The 16,364-nt window shown below is 36.8% G+C and overlaps 1 protein-coding gene across 1 annotated transcript; it reads left to right on the top strand.

Moving 5' to 3' along the window:
• Nucleotides 1-1,737: 1,737 nt before the first annotated feature.
• Nucleotides 1,738-14,763, top strand: LOC126094513 (60S ribosomal protein L10a). Its single transcript, XM_049908924.1, has 5 exons — nt 1,738-1,856; nt 1,966-2,121; nt 5,643-5,791; nt 14,072-14,244; nt 14,551-14,763. Exons 1-5 carry the CDS (start codon nt 1,852-1,854, stop codon nt 14,719-14,721), a joined length of 654 nt encoding a protein of 217 aa, XP_049764881.1. The 5' UTR covers nt 1,738-1,851; the 3' UTR covers nt 14,722-14,763.
• Nucleotides 14,764-16,364: the final 1,601 nt, after the last annotated feature.

Raw genomic sequence — 16,364 nt, 5'->3', positions numbered from 1 at the left:
CAAATCCTTGTAGCTCCTTCCTGTTGCTATGAATCTTAATGTTACCGCCAGCCATTGATGAGGAGAAATTGTCCTTCTCATACAAGTATTTTTTTCTCATAATATGAGGGGTTACAAGCTTTAAGAGATAATTATGAGTTTCGACATCCATCCGCAAATAATTTCGCCAGTTCGCAATGAATTTTTTTTAATTACCGTTTCTCTGTTTGCCGAGCCGTCAAATGCCCGCAAGTTTTCAATTAGAGCATTGTATGCTGCTGTCTTTTTGTCTCGGTCACTATATTCTTTACTTTTAAGTTTTAATCTTCCACAAAAATGGGTGGTTTTATACATTTCAATGAATTCACTTACAAACTCTCGAGAACACTGGCGAGTATCAGCCATTTTAATGCCCTGTGCGCAGAATTACAAACACTAAACTGAGTAAACAGCTGTTTCGCGCCAGATTTTCGGCGATCTCCACGCTCCAACTTGTCTGTGCAGATGTGGTTTGAACCCCCAGATTTGAGAGGTTTCGCTCAAACCTCCAACTCCAACTTCCACTTTTGCACACACCACAGTTTGGTGCAAATCTTCTGTCCACACGCAACGATCTGTCTGCGCAGATGTGTTGTGCGCAGACATTTGCGCAGACAGATCGTTGCGTGTGGACGGGTCTTAACAACAAAACTTTCTTCTTCTTCGCAGCTTTTTCTGACTTCTTACTTTTCAAACACTTTATGAAAGTTTTGTATCCTGTTTACTTCTACATCTATTTGTGGCTCATTAGTTTCCAACTGTGACAACAGATGAAACCTTTTTCCACATTCACGACCACACTGTCTGAAAACGTCTTATTCTTGTTGTTGTTGCGGTCTTCAGTCCTGAGACTGGTTTGATGCAGCTCTCCATGCTACTCTATCCTGTGCAAGCTTCTTCATCTCCCAGTACCTACTGCAGCCTACATCCTTCTGAATCTGCTTAGTGTATTCATCTCTTGGCCTCCCTCTACGATTTTTACCCTCCACGCTGCCCTCCAATACTAAATTGGTGATCCCTCGATGTCTCAGAACATGTCCCACCAACCGATCCCTTCTTCTAGTCAAGTTGTGCCACAAGCTCCTCTTCTCCCAAATTCTATTCAATACCTCCTCATTAGTTATGTGATCTACCCATCTAATCTTCAGCATTCTTCTGTAGCACCACATTTCGAAAGCTTCTATTCTCTTCTTGTCTAAACTATTTATCGTCCACGTTTCACTTCCATAAATGGCTACACTCCATACAAATACTTTCAGAAACAACTTCCTGACATTTAAATCTATACTCGACGTTAACAAACTTTTCTTCTTCAAAAACGCTTTCCTTGCCATCGCCAGTCTACATTTTATATCCTCGTCTTATTCCTATTTCTTCGATAACCTGTTGTCACTTCCCACCTCTCTTTTCCCTTCTCCCTCCTTAACCTTTCCAGATCTAGTTTCGCTTTATGCACTGTGGGATCTTTTGACGTTGCGAGATATGAGGGCAAGTGTGAATAGTCACGGTCTGGAGATATTCAATTCTCTGCAGAATGTCCAGCAGCAGCTTCTAGTAAGATTTTGCAATTTTAAGCAGCTGCTGTCTAGTCCTTGCATAAACATGTATGACGCCTACGCATTTCAATAAATTCAGGAATGTTTATTTATTTATTTTTTTTTTTTTTTACTTTCATGCAACTCTCAAGTGCGCCATTTCCGGTATTGGTGTGTAGATTAACTTTGGAATTAGTGTAGTGTCATCTATGTTCATGAGAGTCTTATCTTCCATTTGAGTTTCGACCATTTCCTGTTGTGGTCGTGAGAGTGCTGAGTTGGACGTTGTGCTGTGAAAATGAGGTAAGGATGTGATCTGCAAATTTTTACTTTAATCTTTAGTTTGTAAACCATGTTCATTTCGTGTTCAACCGTATAATTGGTTTTAATGATTTATTTATCGTTATTTCAGTTCGAAGGTTTCCAGGGATACTCTGTACGAGTGTATAGGTGCTGTGCTCTCACACGCGAAGGAAAAGCAGAGGAAATTTGTTGAAACTGTGGAGATCCAAATTGGCCTGAAGAATTATGACCCGCAGAAGGACAAACGATTTTCGGGCACAGTGAAGTACGTGATGACCTGACTCGAGATACCTTTATTTCTACTACAGAATGTTTCCAAAGCACTGAATAGCTTATCATTCATAACTTTGGGAAATAGTGTGAGCTCTATTTCATTTCGACGCGGTTGTTTGTGAAATAAAGGCATCTCATGCTACGTCAGGGAGCTGGGCAGATCCTGGCGGACCTGCACCCAGGGTCTTAAAATAATTGGGGAGGTAGTTAACTACCGTTATTTTATCCATTGTGTGTATGGCGGTAAGTCAAAAGAGCAGTAGGCTAGTTTGAGAATTCGTACGCGATGCAAGAAGTGTGTATGTAACCACGTGGTTTGCCTATGCCGGGACTGATATTAGTTTGGCAATGTTTTGTTTCTGAAGGAACTTAACGTTAGCTTTTCTTTTCACAGAATTGCATTGCTACTTAAATTTAGGTTGTTATTGTTGCAAAAACTCTGCCATGTGTTGATACTAGGTGGTAGAATCGGGAAGGTGTAAGAGACCACTTTCTTCACTTATGCCATGGGGTAGGTGTAGACTTGTGTGTATTGCTTGGAGTGGAAGGATAAGCCTTTATGAAGTTCATCAGTGTTAAAAAGGTAGTAAAATAGTTCAGTATTTTATGCTGAGCACGAAGGCCATTTCAAGACTAATGGTAATTTGATTCATACTTAATTTTTTATGCTAGTATAGGAAGGAATCTTACAGTATGACAGTTATAGGAAGTACAATAAAATATAATTTTTTACTTTGTAATATTGGTGTTCGTATTGTTGTAGATGGGACTTCCCTGATCTTTTTAACTGTGGAAGATATTTGACAATTTTTCTAAAGTGGTTTGATAACTGGGAGAAACATGTAGCAAACAGTGTGCACATGTGGGCTTGGGAATGAATTGATATGCTAAAAACTATTTGCTGAGTGTGACTGCCTGTACAAATTGTAAGATATTGCATTAATCTAGTTGCATTGGGCATGATGTAGCCCCTTCTGCCCAATGTCTTCACACTAAATGGAATGAATGGTGCTAAACAGTGCCTGAACAGTGGAAGTGTGGTTGTGAGGAAATTCTGAATATAGTATTAAGTTCTGGTAGTGGCATTACTTTCCATGGTTTAAGTGAAATCCATAATTAATCTTACACTTACTTAGGTTTCATACACTGAAATTAGACAATGAAAGTCAAAAAGTCAGATATTTAAGAACTATTTTATTTTGGTAGAATGTTTGTAAACTGTTGACACTAATGTAAAAGTTTTTGTATAGTCATGGTTTTCCTCCTCCAGGCAGCACAAAATAAATTTTGGCTGTGCAACATGGGGTAAACCATGTATATATTGTATTTGTTTTTCTGGAGTTGTGTAATTACTGTAAGATTCATAATGGGTAAAATATCAGAACACACTGTAAGAGTTTTTTTGGAAACGAGGCGAGTCAGTCAGCATAGGTTAACCCTTCAATAACTGTTGACTCGTCCTGTTCTGAAATCGTTTTGAGTGGCCTTTGGGTGTTAAAGTGCTGTTGACGATACCTGGGGCTACAGGCCATCCCCTGAAAGCTAGTCATATCTGTGCTTGGGAATGTGAGCTGTTCACGAATATTACACAGTGGATTTTGTGCTGCTTTTTAGCTTCAGTTCTGCCTGCTAAGAATGTAAAAGATCTGACAGCTTGTGTGAAAGGTACATTAAGTGTACCAGTACTGTCAGATTTATAAAACATGTTAGTTCTTTCTAAATGTAGTACAGCTCAGATGTGGAAATATGAAGAGGAACAATGACAGCTTATTTGATGCTGATGTAAATAACTCTTCCAAAAATGTCAGCAGGTGTAAGCAGAGTATTGTCCCCACAAGTGATGTAATTCACAGTTCGTATGAATCTGATGGTGAAACACTTAGCCTATAATGAAAGAATGATGTAACAAATTTGATTGAAAGAATGTTTCTATGTGCTTAGTCACACAGTTCTTTCAGTACTAAAGTCAATTGGGGATTGGTCCAAGTAGTAAGCTTCTCTTGTTTCCTTAGTAGATTCTACGCTGACAAGTGTAGAATGGTGGTATGCAGTGTTACGTTTTGTATGTGAGGTAGGTGTTGACTTGTAGCTATGAAGGGATGCTGAATTACTGACGTGTATTCGTACTGTGTAACTATTGGAATTTAACAATTACAGAAACTATTGGAAGAAAAGTCACTTTCAAATCTCTGTGGGGTTTGTAACAGACATTAATGCAGACAACTTTCATAGGCAAATGAATTTTTTGTCTCTGGAATAAACTTAGTGACATGAAACAGTGACAAAGCACCCTAGAATCTCACAGCTCAGCACATACAGCACCAGCCAGAGGTTAACTTTTTGTTAGCAGATGTCAGTGCCCTATCAAGATTGAAAGCTGTCATAGTGAGAATCCACAGTTGATTTCAGTTGGTTTGTGTGAATGATATTCGAAATGTTCTTGACTTTAGATGGACATTGTGGATTGATTTGTGCTTGAATATGAAATGTTGGACCCTGTTACAATAATTACTAATTGGGCACTCAAAGCAGATTGGTGGCTAGCTGCAGTAGTAAAATAGTCATTTTGGATTGATATTGTAGTGCAACATACTACTCAATGTAAACTGACATTGGTTTCAGTGTTTTCTTAAATGTGCAGAATTTTTTGGGTCTTAACTTCAGATGTGATGCTTGCTTTCATACACAGAGGTGATGGAAGGTACGGGATACCTCCTAATGTCTGACCTCCTTTTACATGGTGTAGTGCAGCAACTCAATGTGGCATCAACTTATGTTGTTGGATGTTCTCTGCAGAAATATTGAACCATAGTTGCGAAAAATTTCGTCTGTGCAGGATTTTGTGAACTGACCTTCAGATTGTCCCATAAATGTTTGATGAGATTAATGTTGGGTGCGCAGATCATTCACTCGAAGTGTCCAGAATGTCTTCCAAACCAATTTTCAACAGTTGTGGCATGGTGATATGGCAAATTGTCATCCTTAAAAACTCCAATGTTCGGGAAACGTGAAGTTGTGGATGGTTTCAAAGTAGTTGATTATGCAAATGGTCTGTAGTCTGTGCTTGTTGGGTATCATTGATTTGTATTTTCACCTGGTCATTTTAGTACTGGGTAATACAATTATTTTTGGTGGATTCTAGTTCCATGGACTCAAAATTAGGTGAGTTTGTCCATAAATTTAAGGCTTGCAGGGTGTACTGGTTGGTGGAGTTCAAAGTTTAATGAAATCAAAGTTAGAAATTGAATGTTTTGGTCCAATGAGTTGCAAGCTGTTTGTAATTTTATTTTGAACTTTGTTCAATGGTTATAGTTTCTGTGGGAGTTTAGACCTCTATATTTTACAAGTGTCCAATGAAATGGACACTATGGGGAGTTAAGATACAATTTTCAATGATGGTATTTGCATGTATTATCGTGATCTTAAATGACGAGAATACAAACTGAGAACTCCATTAATACATTTTAGTGTGTAGTGTTAAGTACAGTTACGAGAATTATATTAAATTTACAGGTTGAAGCATATCCCAAGGCCCAAAATGCAAGTGTGCATCCTAGGTGATCAGCAGCACTGTGATGAAGCAAAAGCCAATAATGTCCCCTATATGGATGTTGAAGCTCTTAAGAAGTTGAACAAGAATAAGAAGCTGGTTAAAAAATTGGGTTAGTAATGTTTATATTTTTTAGATGGTCAATTATTTTTTAAGGTTTGGATAAACTTTTGTGTGAACTGCATTCTGGGTCTATGTATTAACACTACTCATCTAAGTATAATACATAACTTATGATAATTACTACATAACCCAAGTTGAAAGGATGTACTGTTGAGAAAAGAAAACTATACTGTTATACTTAGATTATCACTTTTCTTTAGCAGGTAATTAGCATTGCTATTTCTTGTGGTCCTTAGCTTCCTTTATAATGTTGCTGTATCTGCTGCTGTTAATCACATCATCCAGGATCTGATGTATCCTCAGCCCTTGCCTCCTTGCTTCCACATAGCCTCACTTTTTCTAAGCACAACTTCTCATGTGTCCAGTCCAGTTTAATTTTCTTTTTATTACTTTCTTTAAATGCCTTTGTTCTTCCACTCTTAGGTCTAATTTTTCAATCTATACATCCACAGTTAATATCATGCCAGGCGACTAGCGCGAGTTTTGGTGTTCTCGTAAAGATAAGTTATTTTTTATTATAAAACATATAGATTAGTACTGATTATGTGGTAAATAAGTGTATTAGTGTGCCGTTTAAGTGTATCATTAAAGGTTTCATTTTTCTTTACGTAATATAACAGAAAACGCGAAAAGACCGTACAGTCGTATTTTTTGTTTACGTTCTGCTGCAGCAAATCTATAGAATTTCGTTTAGTTGTTCCTTGCTCTCTCCAGCAATTTAACTTGGCTTACCTCTTCATTATTTAACTAGCATTTCCGGAAAGTAGCGTAAAGTTTAACTTGTTGTTTCAGAAACTTTGCACTTTTGTTTTTGTTTACACACAGTTGCGTATAGGCCAAATTTGTGTAACCATATTTTCGTGCTTATCTGTAATTTAACTGACTTATTCTTAATCAACTATTACGTTTATCATGAGTGAAAAGTGCTTGACTTGCCGTAGAATTGTTAGGTCAGGGCTTTGGTGTGATGGGTGCTGTAGTTTTTTCCATGTGGGTGACTGTAGTGGCGTGGGAATAGGGGAAGTAATGAGACTCATCAGTGGTTTTGTAGGATTTGTAGTAGAGATAGGAAGATACTGGAACAGGAGGGGAAAATTGCTGCCCTTCAGGCTGAGTTAGACAAGGCCAGGGGAGATCTTGACAGGTTAAGGAGGGAGAAGGGTAAAGAGAGGTGGGAAGTGGCAACAGGTAACAGGAGGAACAGGCCTAGAACTTTGTCTGACAGCTTTATGGTGAATGTGGAAAATAGATTTGACCTGTTGCTTCAGTTAGAAGCTGGTGAGCCTCAAGCAGTTGCAGGTGTAGACAAGGCACAACAAACTTTCAGCAGCAAATTGAAAAGTAAGAATGTAGGGAAATCAGAAAAGAGAAAGAAAGTGTTGTTGTTAGGTAGTTCCCATGGAAGAGGTGTTGGCCAACTCTTGCAGGATGAACTAGGATCAGAATACCAGGTCACCAATTTTTTTAAACCTAGTGCTGGTCTGGAGCAGGTGACAGAGGATTTAGGATCACTTTGCAAAGATTTCACTAAGGAAGACACCGTGGTTATAGTGGGTGGGGCAGGTAACAGTATTGACAGAGATCCTGGGTACAGTATAGAGTGTGACCTGGCGAAGATTGCATCAGCATCGAAGCATACTAGTGTTGAGTTTGTATCTGTTCTTGGGCGCCATGACCGACCTCGTTTGAACTCTTCTGTCAAGAGAGTTAATTTGGAGCTGGAACGGCTGCTCATGTCGAGTGCGGGGTCACACATTGGTGTGGTTCATGTTGATTCTCTCAGTAGGTGGGATTATACTAGGCATGGCCTTCACCTCAACAGGAAGGGGAAGGGTAAATTGGCTGGGGAAATAGCAGGAAAGTTAAAGGGGGGAGGCACTGTCATGAGTGGTAAAATACCAGTGGTTATAGGATTCAGAAAAGACCCTTTTTTAGGGTAGGGAGGACAGAAAGAAAGCAAATTTTAAGAGAGGTTACGACTGAGACAAACCTTCAGTTTGAGAAAGAAATCAAAAAACATAATTCCAGCTTATTACATCAGTATAAACAGCCATTGGTTAAGAATTTTCAACTGTCAGCAGATATTTTAACTCCACCCAATTTTAACTCAGTCAATGTGAATTGTCAGCTATCTTTATTGCATCAAAATATTCGAGGACTGAGAAATAAAATTAATGAATTAACTATCTGCATAGAAGAATTAGTCTTCAAACCCAGCTGACATAATCTGCCTCTCTGAACATCATGTGACCACTGGTATAGAACTTTTAAGTGTTACAGGGTTTAGGTTAGCATCTCACTTTTGTAGATCAGAAATGGAGAAAGGAGGAGTTGCCACATTCATCAGGAACTGTCATAAATTTAAGAACATAGACATTCATAAATTTTGCCTAGAACAGCATATGGAAGCATGTGCAACAGAATTAGATTTTCACAAAAAATCTTTCATAATATTAAGTGTATATCGAGCACCTGCAGGTAACTTTAATCTGTTTGTAAACCACCTTGAAGCTGTACTGGCCCATTTAACAACCAAAAACAAAGAAATAGTGGTAGCTGGTGATTTCAATGTAGATTTCCTTAAAGACTCTCCGAATAAGAACTTATTTGAGTTAGTAACACTATCATTCAACTTAATTCCCACAGTAAAGTTCCCCACTAGGATAGCCACTTGCTCACAAACAGCCATTGATAATATCTTTATAGAAAAGTCCAATGAACAAAATTATATTACAAAACCAATAGTCAATGGCCTCTCAGACCATGACATGCAGTTCCTTCTGTTAAATGTTAATACTGCACAGGATATAAAATCTGTTAAATCTGAGCTCAAGAGGGTAGTCAGTAAGCCAAAAATTGATTATTTTAGGACACTCCTCAGAGACATTCACTGGACTGATGTTTACAGTGCTCATGGCATGAATGAAAAATATAACATTTTTGCTAATAAAGTGCTTACCTTATTTGAACACTGCTTTCCCCCAAAACTTACCAAGGTTAGAGGAAAATCTACAAAGAAGCCATGGATTACTCGAGGAATAGGGGTATCTTGTAAAACAAAAAGAAAACTGTATCTGTCAATCCGAAACGTTTCCAATGTTGATGCTATAGCACATTATAAGAAATACTGCAAAATATTAAAGACTGTAATACGGATGTCAAAGCAAATATATTACAAGGAAAAGATAGTCATATCAGATAACAAAATAAAGACAATATGGGATATAGTGAAGGAGGAGACCGGTAGAACCAGACATGAAGAGGAACAAATAGCATTAAGAGTAAATGATACATTGGTGACAGATGTGTATAGTGTTGCAGAACTTTTTAACAAACATTTTATAACTGTTACTGAAAAGATGGGGTTGTCAGGTTCGGTAGATGCTGCTATGGATTACCTTAGACCAGACATTTCAAGTAACTTCCATAATATGAATTTGACCCTCACTACCCCAACAGAAATAATGTCCATCATAAAATCTTTAAAATCAAAAACATCTAGTGGGTATGATGAAATATCAACAAAGTTAATTAAAGAATGTGATTCTGAGCTAAGTAACATATTAAGCTATCTGTGTAACCAGTCGTTTATCAGTGGAATATTTCCTGAATGGCTAAAATATGCTGAAGTTAAGCCACTGTTTAAGAAGGGAGATAAAGAAATAGCATCAAATTTCCGTCCAATTTCACTGTTACCAGCATTTTCAAAAATTTTCGAAAAAGTAATGTACAGTCGTCTTTATAACCATCTTATCTCAAATAACATACTGTCGAAGTCACAGTTTGGATTTCTAAAAGGTTCTGATATTGAGAAGGCTATCTTCACTTACAGTGAAAATGTGCTTAATTCATTAGACAAAAAATTGCAGGCAACTGGTATATTTTGTGATCTGTCAAAGGCATTTGACTGTGTAAATCACAATATCCTTTTAAGTAAACTAGAATATTATAGTGTAACAGGAAATGCTGCAAAATGGTTCAAATCTTATATCTCTGACAGGAAACAAAGGGTGTTATTAGGAAAGAGACATGTATCAAGCTATCAGGCATCATCCAACTGGGAACTAATTACATGTGGGATCCCACAAGGTTCCATTTTGGGGCCCTTACTTTTTCTTGTGTATATCAATGACCTTTCATCAGTAACATTACCAGATGCCAAGTTTGTTTTGTTTGCCGATGATACAAACATTGCAATAAATAGCAAATCAAGTGTAGTCTTAGAAAGATCAGCCAATAAAATATTTGTGGACATTAATCACTGGTTCCTAGCCAATTCTTTGTCACTAAACTTTGAAAAAACACACTACATGCAGTTCAGAACTTGTAAGGGGTGTCCCAAGAGTATATGTCTAACATACGATGACAAGAAGATAGAAGAAGTGGACAGTGTTAAATTCTTGGGATTGCAGCTTGATAATAAATTCAATTGGGAGGAGCACACCACAGAACTGCTGGATCGTCTTAACAAATCTCTGTTTGCAATGCGAATTTTGTCAGTCGTAGGGGATATAAAAATGAAAAAGCTGGCATACTATGCTTACTTTCATTCCATAATGTCATATGGGATTATTTTTTGGGGTAATTCATCAAGCCAAGCTAAAGTTTTCCGGGCACAAAAACGTGCAGTAAGAATTATATGTGGTGTGAACTCGAACATCCTGCAGAAGCCTGTTTAGGGAACTAGGGATACTAACTACAGCTTCCCAATATATTTATTCCTTAATGAAATTTGTCATTAAAAATATATCATTTTTTCAAACCAACAGCTCAATTCATGGAATCAATACTAGAAATAAGAATAATCTTCACAAGGATTTAAAGTCACTTAGTCTTGTACAAAAAGGTGTGCATTATTCAGGAACACACATTTTCAATAACTTGCCAGCAGCCATAAAAAGCTTAACAACCAATGAAATTCAGTTTAAGAGAAGCCTAAAGGATTTATTGGTGGCCAACTCCTTCTACTCCATTGATGAATTTCTTAGTAAAACCAACTGATTTGTATATAAGTACAACATAACTTCTGCACAATTTCAGTGCAGTAATATGTTCACTGAAAATTTGTGTGTGTGTGTGTGTGTGTGTGTGTGTGTGTGTGTGTGTGTGTGAGTATAATCTAACTTCTGCACCATTTCAGTGCAGTAATGTGTTCATTGTAAATAAGTGTTACAGTAGTTGTATTACATGTTTATTACCTTATAAATAAATAAACTTTATTTTAAATTCAGTGCATTAGTATTTGTAAAATGACTCTTAGTGTTCATTAAAAAATGACGATCATTCCACTTGGGACCTGTGGAATGGTACATTAACTTATTTGTTTTAGTTGTAAATATTTGTCATGTATTGTTGTTTTTCTGACATGTTCCACATCCAGGAGGACCTCCTCACTACGGATCAATTGGAATGAAAGTAAATCTAATCTAATCAGCTTATTCTTCCTATCATCTGCCATGTTCACATACCAGAAGCTTCCAGCTTTGCTCCTTATTCTTGGATCCAGGATGCAGTACTGTGCAGGATGACTTGATGCAAAACATGTCTTTCTCAAAGCTTTTCTGTATTCTATAAAATTCTTCTTACTGAATACCTCTTTTTGCCATTGCTGTTCTAGTTTCCTATGCTGATCTGCTATTCTGCTTCATAGTTATTTCAAGATTTGCATTTGTTCTAATACTTCTAAACTCAGCATTATCTTTACCCCTCTGTTAGGATAGCAGAAAATGGGTGTGTAGTTCTGCCCAGTTGGTATTGTCTGTTTTCACTTTTATTAGTGCTTTTTGATTTAAATACAATAGTTTTCCAGTCATCTTCTCCCTGAATTTGCAAGCTTATCTGAATCAATATTATCAAATGCCTTTTCCAGGTCTATCGAAAAATCTCTCCCAAAATTCACACTGGTTTCTGCATGTGAAATGAGGCTAAATGTCCTGTGTTCACAGCATTTCTTAGTTTCTTTTGTATCAGAATCATTGTTAGTCCTGGCTATTTTCCAGTATTGTATGTTGAACATATTGTTTCTCTTACTCCTTGGGTCAAACATTTTAATATTTCTAGATTTTTCATTGCAGCAATTATTTTACCAGTTCCATTAGAAATGGTCCTTGTATTATCCACATTCTTCAAAGATAAAGTTACAGAGCTGTTGGTTTCTGATCTGTCATTGGCTTAAATGCTCTTACTGTAGTGAGGTCTGCAATGACAGAATGAGGACAAGAAGTGATAAAATTTCTAAATAAGCAAAATTGTTGGGAGTCCATGAGCATGAAGTTTATCTGGATTACAGTTTTATCCTGTTTTATCATATTGACTTTTCAGTTTCTGTAATAAAGGACAAAATAGAAAAGTTGTGTATCATGTATATAGTACCATTGAACTATAACGAAATGTCACAGGTGAACCTTGGAATTCCAAAGAAGCTAATGCCAAGTGTAGGATCTTTGCTGGAGATTGCCTCTGAGCATGCAAATATTAGATAAATGCATGAACTTGCAGTTGGCTGGTGACAGTATCAGAGCAGTCACTTTCTTAGCACTGTGCAGTGACCACTGCCTTCACAAGTCTGGAATTCCACTGCATTCTTCCCACATACCACCTCTACTCCTGTACATGTGCATTCCTATCCAACTAATCATGCCACCTGTGGGTGCAATGGGAACTAGATGACTCTAGTTGCTCTGAAAAGAGCAATTAACAGTACAAAGCAAACAAATAAGTGTGGAAGACATTCCTCTCAGGTTTCATGTATTTCACATATGTTGAATGCCCCTGCTTAAAGCAAGAAAATTTCTTGTGCAACAAAAATCGTATGTTTATAAAGTAGCCTTTTCTATCAAGGAATTGCCCAACTTTTGAATGTCTGCCATTCCCTGATGGAATGCAGTTTTTAACCTCATGTTACTGTTTGTGTTTGCCGTCTGAGTTATCGACAGTTTTAGCGAATGATGTGCGGGCTGTTGAGTGAGTGTTTTCTTTTTATCCATCATAGCAGTATGGTGAAGATCATTTAATTTTTAATTCTGGACCTCTATTTCTCTACGGCATATTTTATAGATGTTTCTCCACATCTGTTTTTAGCTGTTTTCTGTTGATTGGGGTTGTGTAGTTGTTTAACTTGTCTTAGTGTCCTGTAGTTTGGACATGAATGTTCAAGACCCTAGTTTTTGTGCTTGGAAACAAAACAATGCAATCAAGGAGTTCAAATATAAAAGTTCAAAATATAAGTAAAATATGAATATCTTCCATGTTTAGTTAGAATATGAAAGGCATATTACTTGATGATTGGTTGTACATAGTAATTTTTTGATACTAGACCTAATGTGATCAGCAAATGTAAGAATAAGAGAAAAATGCAAAATATTAAGGGAATGTTGATTTGCCTCAATTACTGCAGGTAATGCATTTTTTGTTGTTGTTGGTAAGGTAGATACATCAATTTTCATCACATTCTCAGTCATCTGTATTCTCTAACACTTATTGTGCATATGAAGCTGTCTTAACTTCATAAAAATTGACAAGTAAAAGAACTAACAGCATCTCGTGGTCGTGCGGTAGCGTTCTCGCTTCCCACGCCCGGGTTCGATTCCCGGCGGGGTCAGGGATTTTCTCTGCCTCGTGATGGCTGGGTGTTGTGTGCTGTCCTTAGGTTAGTTAGGTTTAAGTAGTTCTAAGTTCTAGGGGACTGATGACCATAGATGTTAAGTCCCATAGTGCTCAGAGCCATTTGAACCATTTCTTGAAAAGAACTAACAATACAAGGAAACTGTTTGGTTCTGCTAGAACAGTGTTCTTTTGCTTTCTGGGGATAATTTGGCAGTTACATAAGAGAAAGCATAAGATTTATGATTTAAAAGATTAAAAATGCAGCTTGATTTGGAAGTGTAAACAGATTGAAAGTAACATTTTATATAGTTACATTACCCTGTTTAGATGCAGTCGAAGTTCTTTTGATATATATTAGTAATGTCTATGTAAGCATGACAGCTTTTAGTACATATATTGTATTGCAAAAGCTGCCAAATACGACATTTGTTTTAGAATGACGGAATCAGATGTGAACATAACTTTGTGACCAAGCAGTCAAACACACAATGTGTACTTCAGCACTGTGAAAAGCTCCACTGGCTTGAAAACTTAATCACTGTGCATGTGTGATAGAGTTAGTTTGTTAATGTATGATTGAAGTTTTCTTGTGGCTGCTTGAATGAACCCAGTGGTATCTGTAGCATTACATATTTGATATGTCATTGATTTTTTCTTTTTACAGCAAAGAAGTATGATGCATTTTTAGCAAGTGAAGCACTCATTAAACAGATTCCAAGATTGCTTGGACCAGGCTTAAATAAGGCAGGCAAATTTCCTGGTCTTCTTTCACACCAAGAAGCAATGATGGCAAAAATTGATGAAGTGAAAGCAACAATTAAGTTTCAGATGAAAAAGGTACATTTAAGCTTTTAAACTTACTTTCCAATTTGAAGTATTTAAAAGTATTGCACCAGAACCCTACAGTCCAGTGAAATAACTGGAATGTTTCTATTGAGTGCATAGAGTAAGGGATGAAAAGACATCATGCATATGTAATATTATGCAAGATCGCTTTCATGCCTACAGTTGTTAGTGCTGACTGTATTAATTGGTTGTAATGTGTTGAGCATATATGCATCATTTTTGAAGAGCACACCTTAATTTTTTAGTTTTAGTGTTGCTTCATTTTAGGGTAAACTGAAATGCTGTATGTGTTTACAGGTGCTGTGCCTGTCTGTTGCTGTTGGTCATGTAGCCATGTCAGAAGATGAGTTAGTACAAAATGTGCACTTGGCAATAAACTTCCTTGTGTCATTGTTGAAGAAGCACTGGCAGAATGTCAGATCTTTACATGTGAAGTCAACTATGGGACCACCACAGAGATTGTATTAAACCTGTTTCATTTTTGTGAACAAATAAATACCTGACCGTAAACTTGATTTTATTTTACACATTTGTAAGCCAATGTAATAAATTTGTGTATGGATGCTTGCATTTACCATGTTGGATAGGCACAAAACCTTTTAAAATTAAAAGGTAATTTTGAGAGACCAGTAACATCTCACTACAGCATACAAATCTTTTCTGGTAAAATAATTCGGTTCTCTTACAATACACATGTCTGAAGAAACTATGTAAAATTACCATGAGCGAGGATTTCCTTGAAAAATAGTTCCCTCAAAAATTACATACAAGGGGTACAAAAAACTGAAATTACTTTTTAAAAGCTTCGTATTCAAATTGTTTACAAAATGACCTTATTCCCTTTAAAATACTGTTACAACTAATACATTTTGTCCCACTGGTGCTCACACTGTAACAGTTTTGTAGTCTTTAGAAACAGCTGACAGCACCTCCATCCTTTTATTTTTTTGTTCTTCAGTGTTGTCAAATCTGTGTTCTTCCTTGCTGCTTTTCATGTGTGGAAGTAGTCACAGACAGGTCAGGTGAGTAAGGTGTGTGGGGCAGTGGAACCATGACATTTTTATGTTAGAACCCAATGAACAAACTTTGTAGCAACCCTTTTTATTCCCAAATTTGTCATTAAAATTAGTTTAACTGATCTCAAAGGTAACTCACTAATTTGACAGTCTATCAATGGATGTCCAGAATAAGGTTTCAGTCGACATGTTGCCTTATGCAATTTTCCCATAGCATTATCTTAGTAAGCTGTTGTAAACATTAAAACAGCTTCAGCAGCATTTTTACTGAGTAGGAAACAATTTCACAGCTGCACATTGTTCACCTAAACTTTTCATATTTGAAACAAGAATAAAATAGCACTAGGAGAAACAATCACTGCAGATGAACAGAACAAGCCAGGTCAACAACAGGTGGCACTGGGCTGACAATTTGTGGTATACACAGTGGCAGAAATGTGTACTACTCGAGCTCTGACAGTGGCAGTATTTACCTGTTGTAATTCAGTTTTATTGTAATATTTATGCTACAATTAAATAAATTGATTAGTTGACAAATTCTGGTTACCTGTTATTTGATCTGGCATAAATATATTTTACAAATTCTCGCAAGAGTTATATATAAACCTGTATGCAAAACAGTGTATAAAAGCAGTTCCAGTGTTATAGGGGACTGATCAGTAATGTTACTACTCGGCTGTTGTTAGTTCATTTCGTTTTGTTTATAGCTTCTGGTTTCAACAAGTCTTAAAGATTTGCCTAAACTTTTAATTCACCAAATTTTGTTCAAAAGCAAATTTTGTAAAATTTTTACTAATGGACCTGTTCATAAAGCTCATGACTAAAAAATGTAGCCACTGCTTGCATGTATCTTTTTTCATCTGATTTCTGTGTAGGGAGAATGTAGTGGTCAGCTCCTTGCTCCACGCCAATGATTTTCACTGTTGAATAGTGCTGGGTGATACTCTTGGTTCATTGACTTTTTCTGTGATGACGTTTACTCATTTAAGTAAAAAGTAGTCTTTTACACAAATATATAGAAAGCTATTTTGGCCACTGCTTTGATCCACAACTTCATTGTAAAACAGCAAATGTCAATAGCATATTGATGGTAGG

Source organism: Schistocerca cancellata, chromosome 8, assembly GCF_023864275.1.
Source record: "Schistocerca cancellata isolate TAMUIC-IGC-003103 chromosome 8, iqSchCanc2.1, whole genome shotgun sequence".
Taxonomy (NCBI): Eukaryota; Metazoa; Arthropoda; class Insecta; order Orthoptera; family Acrididae; genus Schistocerca; species Schistocerca cancellata.
This window is presented reverse-complemented; position numbering and strand designations above follow the sequence as displayed.

Bases quoted from the DNA above. Each gene is read 5' to 3' on its own strand.
- LOC126094513 (XM_049908924.1), top strand. The intron at 5,792-14,071 runs GTTAGTAATGTT...TTCTTTTTACAG, and splicing joins GAAGCTGGTTAAAAAATTGG to CAAAGAAGTATGATGCATTT. The intron at 14,245-14,550 runs GTACATTTAAGC...ATGTGTTTACAG, and splicing joins TTAAGTTTCAGATGAAAAAG to GTGCTGTGCCTGTCTGTTGC.